Source organism: Melopsittacus undulatus, chromosome 2, assembly GCF_012275295.1.
Source record: "Melopsittacus undulatus isolate bMelUnd1 chromosome 2, bMelUnd1.mat.Z, whole genome shotgun sequence".
Lineage (NCBI taxonomy): Eukaryota > Metazoa > Chordata > Aves > Psittaciformes > Psittaculidae > Melopsittacus > Melopsittacus undulatus.
In genome coordinates, this window is record NC_047528.1 from 37176798 (window position 1) to 37190810 (window position 14013).

At 36.3% G+C, this 14013-nt stretch overlaps 1 protein-coding gene across 5 annotated transcripts in view; it reads right to left on the reverse strand.

Moving 5' to 3' along the window:
- Nucleotides 1–904: 904 nt before the first annotated feature.
- Nucleotides 905–14013, reverse strand: part of PCDH9 (protocadherin 9) — a 699618-nt gene continuing 686509 nt past the window's right edge. For all 5 annotated transcript variants that reach the window (XM_031048077.2, XM_031048075.2, XM_031048076.2 and 2 more), the window contains one exon: nucleotides 905–2092. In XM_031048077.2, coding sequence (XP_030903937.2) covers nucleotides 1719–2092 — 374 coding nt within the window. In that variant the 3' untranslated portion in view covers nucleotides 905–1718. The remainder of the gene's footprint in view (nucleotides 2093–14013) is intronic.

Sequence of the window (14013 nt, forward strand, 5' to 3'; positions counted from 1 at the left end):
TATAAAAAGTGAACTACTATACACAAAAGAATAAAGAAGAAAAAAAGCTTGTGTTTTTGGTAAGAATAAAGTCATCTTCAGATTAGCTAAATTTGTTACTTTAAGACTGGTATTTCACTGTGGCATAAGTAACATTTTTGTTTCTCTGTAAGGACTTTTTTTTCTTATTTTTTCTTTTTTTTTGCATGCTATTTATTTGTGTAGATCATCTGCCATGCCTTAACAAAAACCACCTAAAATGTTTGGATTTGGATTTGCTTTGCGTGCAACTTAAATCTTATTAACATTAGGAGTCACTTTGCTGGTTTGACTGAGGTGACATGATACTGGTACCTCCCAGGCATTGACCAACTATGATAATAAACAGTTAAACAGCAATAATTAGAGATTTAACCCTTTAGTTCCCCCAACTAGCCTACCAGGAGAATGCTCTGTTACATCATGAAGGCACAACACATTAAATATTCTGTGGCTATGGTCTAAAAACACTTGTGTTACTATAACTTTAACACAGATGAAGATCAACACAAATGCTGCTGTTTCAGCAATACAAACTGTCTTACCTATAGACACACACCTGCCCAATCAGAAAAAAAACATGATTATTGTATTTTGCTCTTGTAGAATTTCCTCTGTATATTCCAGCAAAGGATCAAGGTCAGCTGCTATTCATTAAATGACAGACTGCAGCTAATTTGATCAAGGATTACAAAGAGCCTCCCTCTTACCCTCTACTAGAATTTAAATATTCTTTTGTTTTGCAGTTTTCCTGTTTTATGAAACATAGTGGAATTTAAAAAAAAAAGCTACGTTTTTAAGCTCTTACACAAGTTCTTTAATTTCTTAATAGTAAAAAAAAAAAAAAAGAAGAAAAGGAAGAAATTCTACCTGAATTATGGCACCATTTGCTACTACATAGAATGAAATAGATTTTCTTTTTTCCCTTCTATGACCAACCTTCATTCCCACCCCATCACTCCTTTTTTCTCTTTTAACACAAGTGTTTTGAGTTCCTTGGAACATTGTGTGTCAGACAGACTACTAACACAGAAACACCATCACTGAAAATAAAAGCAAATGACAGGAAGCAAATGAAAGGAAGTAAAAAGCAACTGTGAAACACAGAAATATGCTACAGTATCTTTTCAAGTGAACGTTATAAGTACACAAAAATTGTAAGTAATAATTGTTTCTATTTACAAGTATTTGAACACTGATCTGCTTATAAGTGTCCACAAACATTGTTAATAGCACAATAGGTTTAATGTTTACAGTTTCAGTTGTTTTGTTTGCAATATGTTATCAAGTATAATGGTCCCAGGCATAGATCAATGACAACAAAAGCACAATTTTCTAACTGGATATGCTTTTCAATCATTGTAATCCACTGAACTTTCTTGCTCTCTCACTCTCCAAGTGCATCTTCTGTTCATAGCAGCAGTCCAGGGTCAAAAAACAAACAAACAGAAAAAAAGGATATTTGCAAACTGGAGAGATTTCTTCAGATTTTAATCTATTTAACAAAAACACACAACTAGTAGAAACACTCTTTCATGTTGCAGGACATCATACCTTCCACGGTGCTAACCTAAAGATATGCATATCTCTGCTATGTGAAGCATAGTTCTAGAGGTCTACCCAGTACATAAAGCTCTGACACACACATAGTATTAGCAAGTCTAAATAGGCTAAAGTCATTGGTCCAAAGTAACCATTTCTTATAGCTGGTGCTCCTTTGGACTCTCAACAGCTCCTGAGACCTGTTTATAAGACTTCAAGTTGGCCAGAGGAATGTCAGTCATGTGATTGCCAGTGTTGAAATGGCCCTCATTGGAACCATACTGCTTTCGGTCACTGAACTGGTTTCTGTTGCTATCTTCTTTCCAGGTTCTGGTCAATGTGTGTCCATTAACTAGTTTGTCCTTCTTAACCCATTCTTTCTGAGATGTGAAGGTGGACAGAGGAGACTTTGGCTGTTGGTATTGGCCCAAGGTGGGAGGCATCCAACAGTTGTCTGAGTGACCCAAAACCAGGCATTCTTGAGTACACATCTCTGTAGCTTCAGCCAATCCTCGTGGCCCAAGAGGCCCATCTGTAGAAAAAAACAAAACAAAACAAAAAAAAGCCCCAAACAAACAAACAAACAAAAAAAAAAAGAAGCAGAAGGAAGAAAGAAGGAGAAAGGGGGAAAAAAATCCAAACAAACAAACAAACAAAAAAGACATAATATTAGATTGTGATATTTGGCATTAAATTTATACATACCCCTCATGAGAAAATAAGTGATGATTCCACAAAAAAATATTGTGCTGATGAATCCTAGATACATTTTAATTCTGTTAGAAAGTAGTTGCTTTGTAGGTCATATATAGGGAGTATATGTATTGTATTTTGCTCCTGTAGAATTCCCTCTCTGTGTTCCATCTTAGATCAAGGTCACTCATAAAATGACAGGCTACGAATAATTTGATCAAGGATTACAAACAAGCACCTTTCCCTCTCATCCATCACCATAAATACATACAGGGAGTATATGTCCCACAGGTATATACACCACCAGAAACATATACAGGGAGTATATGTCCTGCTTAGTGTCCAAAAGTGGAAATACAGTTCAATTAGCCCTAAGTTACCTGCTTCAGAACCCACTGTGAATAATCTTAACTCTCTCAGTCACACTAAGAAAATAAAGCTAGGTAGGTGAAAATGTCAGAGAAAGTAAACAAACCCTTGCAGATTCTGTGTGAGAATTAATGCTGCTTGCTAAATCCTGCAGTTTGGATGTATTCCCTTCTGTTTTCAACTCACTTGACTGCTGCAGAGCCTTGGTGAACTAACAGCCTACCACAAACTGAGAAACATCTATACTACCCAAAAAATGGGCTTGCCCAAAAGAATGCTCTCTATGTGAGATTACTCTAGTGACTACTAGTTTTACAGACTTGGATTGACGCATAGTTCTAGACACCTACTCAGTGAATAAAACTCTGATACATGCTCCCAAGAAGCAAGAGAAAAGTTAAACTTTGAAGGGTTTAATATGAAACCATGAAACACTTCAAACATTGCAATATGAAAGAGAACAAAATCTGTAAGTCTTCTGACCATTAAACACATCTCAGCTGCTGTGAAACCATAAAAAAAATCAATGTGTAAATAAAAAAATAAGGCTTATGCAAACCTTGTGCTTGATAAAGAACTGTTCTCGTAGTTTTTTGCAACTCAGGAATATGAGAACACAGGAGACAGAAATGAAATCTGCTGAATTAAAATGCATATTAAATATCCACATAATTTTTCACGCACTACCGAGGACACAGCTGGCCAGCTGCACGTGTCTTGCAGTCAGGCAGACAAGTTACCCATGTCTTCAGCAGCACTGAATTCCTCTCAATCTTACTTCATTTTGAAATAGCCTTATTTGCCCATAAGATTAGACTGGATGTATGAGGAAGGACAAACAAGGAAAGAGGCAGAAAAGTCAAGTTTTGTGTTGTTAGACATTTCTCAATTTCTGCAATATGCTTTGTCACGATTCTCTACTAATTGTATTATAATTCTGAGCAAGAATTTGAGATACATTTTCTTGACTTCAGAGTAAAACAGATGGGTAGTACTATAGATATTTGAAGAGTTAAAGAGATATATTTCCTTGATTAAACAGCCCAGTGACAGCAAGGAAATTATAGATTGATTTTTGAGAAGGAATGTTAGCAGGTAGACATGAGTAGTGAAGTTACAAAGCATTTTAAAAAAGCAGTATTAATCAGAAGGAAAATATCAGTGTTATATCAGCAAAAGACACCATATCTTTATAATAATATAATTGAGACTCAAAATTAAAAGTGAGGACACTCTAAGATTTCTGTGTTATGATGCCAAAGAATATTTCACTCTTTTGTACTCCATGCATATAGAATGAATTACCCTTAGTAACATTTTTTTTTCTGAATACTGAAATTATCCCAACTAATTTTATGAAATTTGATTTTCTTTCCTAGTTGTTTCTTTTGGGTTTGCGTTTGTTTGTTTGCTCTTTGATTTAGTTTTTGTTTTTAACTGACATGTTATAAATTCCATAGATTATCAACCCACTGCTCTTATACACACATACAGAAAATGCAATCAGGTATATTTCTGTATGTTACAATGTAATTAGCTAATCTTATCTCTGAGAAGTGCCTCTTTGAATATCTAGAGACTATGCAGTACACTGTTGATGTGACAGTATATAATAAACCATAATTAAAGTTGCTTCTGCATTCCCTGCATAAGGAATCCTACTGCTGACAACTAGATCACGAGCAATGTACAGAATCAGTGCTGCTTTCCATTTAGATCAATACAAGGTGAAATAATTAAGCCAGAACCATTAGAAAAACAAAAGAAAAAGCAACTGTACAGAAGGATTTTAGCAGAAATTTCAGTGAACCTTGAATCTAAAAGGAGAACTGTGATATCTCCCTAGAAAAGATTCTTTTTTCTATAAAGCCCTTATTTGAATACTCTAGTATGAAGTTATAACCAACATGAGGCAGGTACTTAATAAAAAAAACCCAGTAATAAGGAAGTACTCATGGTACGTTCTTAACATTCTCAAACATTAATCTATAGGTTAAAAGTTGATTTTTTTATTTATTTTCCTGACAACAGAAATTTAATTTTTATTAGTTTTTCCCCATTTTCAGAGGAAAATGGGAAGTGGCAGAACTATTTTCAACTTGCCTACTCTGAAAGTACAATACTATCTTGCTGACCAAGTAGAAAAGATATGACAGGGATTAATACTTTCAAAACACAAAGAAAACCTTTCACCACAGAATGGCACATCTAAAGAAATACAGTGCATGCACTTTGTGCTTCCAGTCTACAGTGGAAAAAAAGGTTAACAGGAGAGACTTCAGTGTTACAGTTCTAAAGGGGGTAAGTTATATTTTCTGTTTAGTTAAATAAATGTCAAGAGATAAGACATGAATTTCCATTTAAAATTTCAATGAGTAATAAGATGGCTTTATTTTGGACTAAATATGCATGTCACCCTGTAAGCTACATGTCAAACTCTTCAGAAGATTTACTTTCTCTGTTTTGAGTTTTATAGTATCAGTTCTAGGAAGTTAATGATGTTAAACTCATAATAGATTTTGCACATCCTTTCTTTAGCCATCTTTAAGTTGACAAACTTCCTGGAGAGCACTGGAATACTTAGATATCTTTTACTGTAAGAAGCAGACCTGAATAGAATCATAGAATCATAGAATAGTTAGGATTAGAAAAGACCTTAAGATCAACTAGCTCCAACCCCCGTTCTGCGGGCAGGGACACCTCACACTAAACCATATCACCCAAGGCTCCATCCAACCTGGTCTTGAACATTGCCAGGGATGGAGCATTCACTACCTTCCTGGGCAACCCATTCCAGTACCTCACCACCCTAACAGTAAAAAATTTCTTCCTTCTATCCAATCTAAACCCCTTGTCCTATCACTACAGTCCCTAATGAATAGTCCCTCATCAGCAACCCTATAGCCCCCCTTCAGATATTGAAAGGCTGCTATGAGGTCTCCATGCAGCCTTCTCTTCTCCAGGCTGAATAGCCCCAACTTTCTCAACCTCTCTTCATATGGGAGATGCTCCAGTCCCCTGACCATCCTTGTGGCCCTCCTCCGCACTTGTTCCGACAGTTCCATGTCCTTTTTATGTTGACAACACCAGAATTGCACACAATACCCCAAATGAGGTCTCACAAGTGCAGAGTAGAGGGGCAGGATCACCTCCTTTAACCTGCTGGTCACGCTCCTTCTGATGCAGCCCAGGATACGGTTGGCTTTCTGGGCTGCAAGCGCACACTGAAGGTGGCTCGTGTTCATTTGCTCATCAACTAACACCCTCAAGTCCTTCTCCGCAGTGCTGCTCTGAATTTAGTTTTTGCCCAACCTGTAGCTGTGCCAGGGATTGCTCCGACCCAGGTGTAGGACCTTGCACTTGTCATGGTTAAACATCCTGAGGTTGGCATCAGCCCACCTCATAAGTGTGTCAAGGTCCTTCTGGATGGCATTCCTTCCCTTCAGTGTATCAACCAAACCACACAGCTTGGTGTCATCGGCAAACTTGCTAAGGGCGCACTCAATCCCACTGTCCATGTCAGCGACAAAAATATTAAACAAGACCAGTCCCAACACCAGTCCCTGAGGGACACCACTTGTTACTTGTCTCCAACTGGACCTTGAGCCATTGAACACAACTATTTGTGTGCGACCATCCAGCCAGTTCTTTATCCACTGAGTGGTCCACCTATGAAATTTATGTCTCTCCAATTTAGAGACAAGGATGTCATGTGGGACAGTGTTGAACGCTTTGCACGAGTCCAGGTAGATGACATCAACTGCTCTACCCCTGTCCATCAGTTCCAGAGCCCCATCATAGAAGACCACCAAATTGGTCAGGCAGGATTTCCCCTTAGTGAAGCCATGCTGGCTGTCACCAAGCACCTTGTTGTTTTTCTTGTGCGTTAGCATGCGTTCCAGGAGAATCTCCTCCATGATCCTGCTAGGCACAGAGGTGAGACTGACTGGTCTGTAATTTCCTGGGTCATCCATTTTCCCCTTCTGGAAAATGGGGGTTATATTTCCCTTTTTCCAGTTGTCGGGAAATTCACCTGACTGTCATGATTTTTCAAATATGATGGCCAGTGACTTAGCAACTCCATTTGCCAGCTCCTTCAGGACCCACAGATGGATTTCAGCACATCCCATGGACTTGTGCACGTTCAGGTTCTTAAGATGGTCTCAAATCAGATCCTCTCCTACAGTGGGCCTAGGATCTTCATTTTCACCGTCCCTGTGTGAGAACAGGGTAGCAATTCATACCCTGCGTGTGAACAGGGCAGCAATGCTGACATGGTCAGCTGTTCAGGACGAACTAGTCCCTGAGATTTTTTGTTTTAACAAAAATACCTCTGTCCCATTAAGACTTCAAAAGTTAATTACCGTGTGCAAGTCCTCCTAAAATCAACCTTCCTTATGCAAAGATTTCAGCCAAATACAAGACCATGGTAGTCTCTGCGGCTGACCAATTACAATTTTTGTATGGATGTAGGTCGCACCAAGTGACAGTTACAAACAGAGTGAGGTGAAGGAGAGGACTGTAGGAGACCTTTAGCTGTATAGCTGTTCAAATAGCTGTGAGGTATTGTGTAAGTCTCCATATGCTTATATGAAAAAATCTGTGAATAAAATGCATGTCCAGATTTGAGAATAAGTTCAGACTCCTACTCAAGTGAGTGTGCATATTTTCCAATGCTCTGACTCATGCTTTCCAATTTGTAACAAAAGGGGCTATTATTTGCCTTACTAAAATATTGTAAGGCTTACGTTTACAAAATACATTGCAAGACTTCATCACATATATAATCAACAATTATTGTTTTAATAACAAGAGAAAAAGAAATCCACAAAGTATTTTTTTTTTAGAAATGAAGATTATTAGAATAATATATTGTATGGTTGAGCTACCGCAAGGAATGATCATGCTTACTGATTCAGGAAGAAGGCAGCTTCATTCATAATGCACATATTGCCTATCACACCTGTTTTCCAATTAAGGCCTTCAGATACAAGCATAATATTTTTTGTAAATATTACAGGCTAATAAAGATGGTTATCATCGTTTAAGAGAATCTATAAATGTCCTACTGTAAGACACCAGAAAAAAAAAGATGAAAAACAGATTTTGGAAAAAAAAGATCTCACAAAAAAAAAGTCTGTGTAATTATGTTATCTAGTATAAGCAGTTTATTCTTTTCTAAGAATCCTTATTTTTTTTGAGGTTGCTATTTAGTAGACTAAAGTGAAAAGATCATGAGCAGTATGGTGGGAGAGAGATCTTCTGAGAATAGCTTGCACTGAAGAATTAGCTGCTTTGTATTGAGAAAATGTAATGTTGCCTTAATGGTAATTATCTCTCTCCTCCACCATTGCTGAGCAATAGTTTTCACCCAATTTTCTAAAAGTCGTTTCATTACCACATACAATGACACCATTTGAAAAAACTGTTCCTGCTGCTTTAATTTTATAATTGCATTAATTTATTTCCTTTCTCTTCATAAAAGTGTCACTGAAATTTCTGTATCAAGTTTTTCCACTCTGAAGTATTTTATTGATGTGTGTGTTGTTTTCTTTTTTTTTAAGTATTTGTTCTCTGAACAATCCCTAATCCATGAGGCTGGTTATCAGTCTTGGCTGCTTGAATATATAATGACACAAGTGCTGATAAAACTGTACAAGCCATCTGTCTCTGGAGCTAAATGTTTTGAAAGCAAACACGAAAGTGCATAACAAACACTCCCTTAAATTGTCTTTGTAAATATTTATATCAGATCTTACCCAAAAATGCTTTTTTGTTATTTTATTTTGTTAATAGCTGTCAAACAGATGCATGACTTGCCTACCCAAAAGCAGACAGGTGTAAGAAGGAAAATAAGGTATGCCACTCAAGAGTCGGTCATACCCTACTGCCGGAATTTCTTTGTGATCTTTTATCTCTTTTATTATACCCAGAAGCTAAACTGCCATTTCATTGATTAACTTACTGCTGCAATTAGCAGCCAGCTTCTGGTGTGTTGACCAGCTGCTTTTCAACCTGCTTCTCCAAAACTCTCTCTCTTTAAGCCAGAAAATTCATTCTTCAGTTCTGAAAGAGTCAAGACCACAGGATGAGTTCCACTCAGTGAGACTTTTTGGTTTCAGAAAAAGAAAAAAATAGCTACCCTTTGCCTGAGTGATCCTAACATTAAGTATAGTATGTTTGAACACTGCCAAAGTTGTGTTTCAGGCAATCATATTTATTTAACTTTTTATATTGTACCTTAAAAAGAAAAAAGAAAATAGGGACATTTCCAGTTCTATTTAACCTCAAATACAGAAAGTATTTTTAGGCTTTCAAGGACTACTTTACTAAATGACCTTATCTGAGACCACATTTTTTTACAGCCTTCCCCACATCTATTGGAACTAAAGTGACATCATTACATTTCAAAGAGGTTTTGCAATTGCTGTATTTAGTAAGTGTAAAACCTGGAAAACAGTTTATAATGAAAAAAAAAATATTTTGAGGTTTTTTTTTTTACTTTTACATGTCAGACAAATAAATGAGACTGTTCTTTATTTCTAAACTGTAGAAAAGATATAATACAAAACTACTGTGAAGTTTACCATGCTGTGCTGAAATGTGTTTTCCTGGTATTATTAATTAACTGCAAGATTCAGTGACTACTAAAAATATATTTTTAGTGGCTCCTTCCATGGTCATTCCACCTGCCACAGTCAGTGCTGATAAAATCACATTCTGTACCCAAATCACCTTGTTCCAAGGTCCCTGGATTCCTACCATTGCTGCTGTCAGTTTTTGGTAGACTTACCACCATCACCTTGCAACCTGCTGCTTCTCTCTTCCCTTCCTGGAATCGCATCCTCTGTACTGACATACAGATCAAGAAACCTCTGCAAGTTCCTGTTCTCTGTCTTGGCTCAAGCTTCTTTTTCATCATGACTTAACTAAATAATAACATAAGGTTAGCTTATATCTGCATTACTTAGCAGAGATAAGCTACAAGAACCCTTAATTAGCACAATAACAGGCAGAACAGGAAGCAGGGGTGTTCAAGTGCGTGCAAGGTACTGCCTAGAATACAGAAATGCAGCAACTAAAGTATTTTCTGGAAAGACAGGGAAACCTGGAAGATTTTCTACACAGTTCTTTGAAGTGCTTAGGTGATCCAGATGGGTTCCACTGAAATGTAGGTGTTTAAGATTCAAACTATAATTTCAAAAATTTTGACTCTATGGACATTTTGAAATGCAACACTATTCAACTGCTTGAAGTTCTGTTTCTACACAGAACTGACTCAGAGATTGCTTCATGTCTAAATCTTTTCAGAGCAAAAAAAGTATGTGTTCACTTCCCTTTATATCTTGAACATCTAAATGTGTCTGGCGTTTTAAGAGTACATCTAACATATGCCAAAAGGTTGTAGCTTTGAACAGTATAGCAATGTAGTAGTCTGGGATTTTTCTCCTCCGGTTTATACCCATAGGCTGATCACAGATAGGGCACCTGCATTTTGTTTCACACATTGTGCAGAAGCCACCTGTGGTTAGAACATTTCCAGAAGGCTCAGCTCCAGCTCCCTTTTCTTCCTGACAGATTCTGGTTCTTCCCTCTCATAGATGTACAAGAACCAACCTTGATCCTTGTAACAAGTGTTCTTCTGAGAAACAAAAAATTATTATGACACACTGCAAAGGAGGGGAATTCTTACACACCCAGAGAATGCTGAAATTACTAATCTGCTACAGAAAAGGTAGCTGTTAATACCATGATCACATAGAAAGTATTCTATATTTCTTGTTTCAAGTTTCTTTCATTTATGGCTGCATTACAAATCTTACAATGAAAGTGTTTGTTACTTAGGTTGTTATATTTAATTTCTTTTTTTTCAGGTATCCTTCCTAGAAATTTAATACCATTACCATATACAAGTTATACCTCCATCAGTAATGGCTCTGTTATCAATACGTTATTTTTATCTGGCCTAACATTCTGTGCCTACTTCCAGTTACTTTCTCTGCATTGAAAGGAATTTTGGGGCCTGTTTCTGCAGATGGGAACAAATAAGCTACTTTATCTACTCTCCAGCTAGATGCAGAGCAGGTGCCACAAGAATAAGTTTGCATATTGCTGTGGGTAAACAAATACATATAGAAAGTATTAGGAATTTCAGCAGTGTTTAGTATTTTAAAGTTATTAATAATCCCGTGAAGTCTTCCAAACCAGCTTGTTTGGAAATAGAAAATTCAGTCTATAGGAAGGCCACATTTACATTTGCTTCTGTCATCTAAACACTCCCCTGAAATTACTTCAGCTGTATGTTACTAAATTTCTGGTTTAGTTCTGTGGTTTTTATAACAGAAATTATTTAGTACTGGATTTATTTAGGACTTAATGCTTAGTGACATCTCAGAGTATGAAATACATTTTCATAACATAGTGGCAGTTTCTCTTGGTTGCTTGAAAAGTCACAGGGATTTAGCTAGATTCTAGCCCTCAGCTGTCCATAGAAGATAGCAAGCAAGCCATTTTGTGATCAATACTGAATACACCTTACATGATTGCTGAGCTTGTGAGATACAAGGGGTCAACTTTGTTTATTCTTTATGAATAGATAGATGAATTGACTAATGTTAGACTAGTGACTATTATGCAGGAAACTTACTCTGAAATCACAAGGGTCCATGCAACCAAGGGTGTAGGAAGATGCCACAGAATGCTTTCCAAAGCAGTCATGGTCTGAGCTCTCACTGAACAACCCAAACCTGGATAATTCAGTGCTCTTCACTGGTGATAAAAATCCAGCTCTGCTACCTATCATGGATGGACTGTACATTGCCTGTGTTCAGATCTCTATGCCATTCTTCCCCCCTCCTCTAAATCCCCCCCAGAATTTAACTGGGTGAAACTTTATAACTTGGAGTAAAAAACTGTAGGTTAACTACATAATCTACTATTCTATGATTCTATGATTCTTTCTGGTCTTAAAATTCTATTTATCAGCAAATATTAACATAAAACTGTATCCTGTATAAACTTTTCCTGACAAATGTAGCAAATTGTAACATACTATTTTGAATTACAGGAGATGGAAAATAATATATGGGATTGTTATTCTGGTTTAATGCACTCTGTCATTAAAAAAACAAACCAAAACAAACCCAAACAAACAAAAAAACAACCAAACAACTAAACAACCCCCTCCCCCAGACCCCTGCAATTTGTATTCTCAGCTTAAGTGTCACATTGTGAATGCAGACAGTCACCTTCCAGGGAGAACAGGAGAAAAGAAATGCAAACAGGATTTGGCAAAAACCTGTTTTGTTAACAAATAAATAAAGATTAAATGTTTTACATATCTCTCATACAGATTTCATTCTTTGGTCACAGATGAAAAGTCAACATTTGCAAATGGAGATAGTCCAAATACAATAATACATGAGCAGCCAGAACAGCAGATTCTCTCCCTGAGAGGATATTGTTATTTAGACAGAGTTTATGGCACACAAAGAGCAGACAGCATATCTTTATAAATTTGTACCCATCTTTAGCATGGCGTAGAACTCATCCATCTTTTAATCTCTTGAAGCTATTCCTATGAAGAATGCTATCTCAACTAATGTTATTTTCTCAAAATAAGGTTGTTGGTTTTTTTTTTATTTTCCTACATACACTTAGTTTAAACAGGACAATCTAGCAAATCAAAATGCCACAGAGAATTCAAATGAACTTTCTAAATCTGATTGGATCACTTACTGAGACACAAAGCCCAGTGAGTGTTCAAATATTTGGAATACTATTAATTTTCAGCATTAATATTTTTTCGCTATGTAGCTCTTCATATTGCTGCCTAAAAAAAATATTTATTCACCACAACATCCCAAAACATGATGATGGATGGTGATAATAAAATATTTATAAAGCACCCCATGGTCGCAATCATTTACAATCTTTTTTCTCTTACATCTAAATATTTATGGTACTTGATCAAAATATTGTGTTGAATCGATTTACAGGCAACCTGCTGACACAGCACCACTTTTGACATGGTCACATTTTCCAATCTATTAATATGCCCTAAAGCTGGTGTCAGTCAAAAAACAACTTAGGTAACAATTATTTGGAAGATTCTGTTAACTGCTTATCATAAAATCAAATTATGGTGAGTAAATTCTACAAATTGCATGTGAGAAAAAGGAGTATTCAAAGTGAAAAAAAAGGTATTATTCAAAATGAGAAAAACTGACAGAATGCTGTGAAACTAAGCTGAACAATATTTATTTCAACACTATAACTTTATAAACAGTTTTGCATCTGATAATGCCTGACTATGTCACAAACTCACATAGAGCAGAAAAGAATAAAACCAGTCAACATGAATTTGATATTATTTTTATGATTTTTAAAAGGAGTCTAAATTAAAAGAGTTGTTTCTCCTGAGCACTTTCTAACTTATAGTAAAACCCTGATCTTCTGACTTGTGATAAATACAGATAATGCCTTGAGGGTAGGCATGATACCTTGTGATTTTATCCAAGTAAGGCTATTAACTTTCCTAATCCATAACTGAATAAAAGCACAATTCACCATCATATAGATATATATGATGAACTGTGCTATCTGTACAATTATACATAGTGTGTGTTTTATTTGTATATATATATATACCACATACACTTTCTATATTTTTATTTTATACATATTTTATATGTATTCTATCTAACCATCTAAATCTTCCATCTTAATAACACAATGCAATTAATAAAGTGATGCACATTGAAGTGAAAGGAATCACTCACAAAATGAGCAACTTCATTTCCATGCTCAAGTTGGATATGAAGGCATCCTTATCTCCTTCTGTTATCAATGAAGAAAGAAGCATTTACACAAAGTGATCAGCTCCCTAAAGACCTGATTCACTTTTTGGAGGTGTGAGTTTCTGTCCATTCATAAAAAAAGGATCAACGGATTTCAATTACATCTAGCTCTATGTATTTAAAATAATGAGTCCAGATCATTATGCTACCGTTCCAGAAGATGTTAGGTTAATTCACTTTGATATCTGAAAATGCACTTGCATAAAGTTTTTCCATTGCTAGTAAAATGGTTCCAGCAGCCAGTAAAATAAAGCAACAGATGACTACAATATCCAAAATACCCAAATGGTACCATGCTCAGGAAGGGAGATCCTGTGAAGCCCGGAAGAGGCTTATTGGAGGGAGCCTTCTATAGTCAAGTTATCTTTCAGAAAATGAATACTTGGGAATTACTCTACTTCTCCACATTCTGAAATAAGTGGAAGACCCTGAAATGCTGTTATTTGCAAGAGGGGAAGACTGTGATTGTTGAAGTTTCATGAAGTCTTGAAAGTAGGACAGATCATACAGTTAAAAGCCTGGAACACGTGTA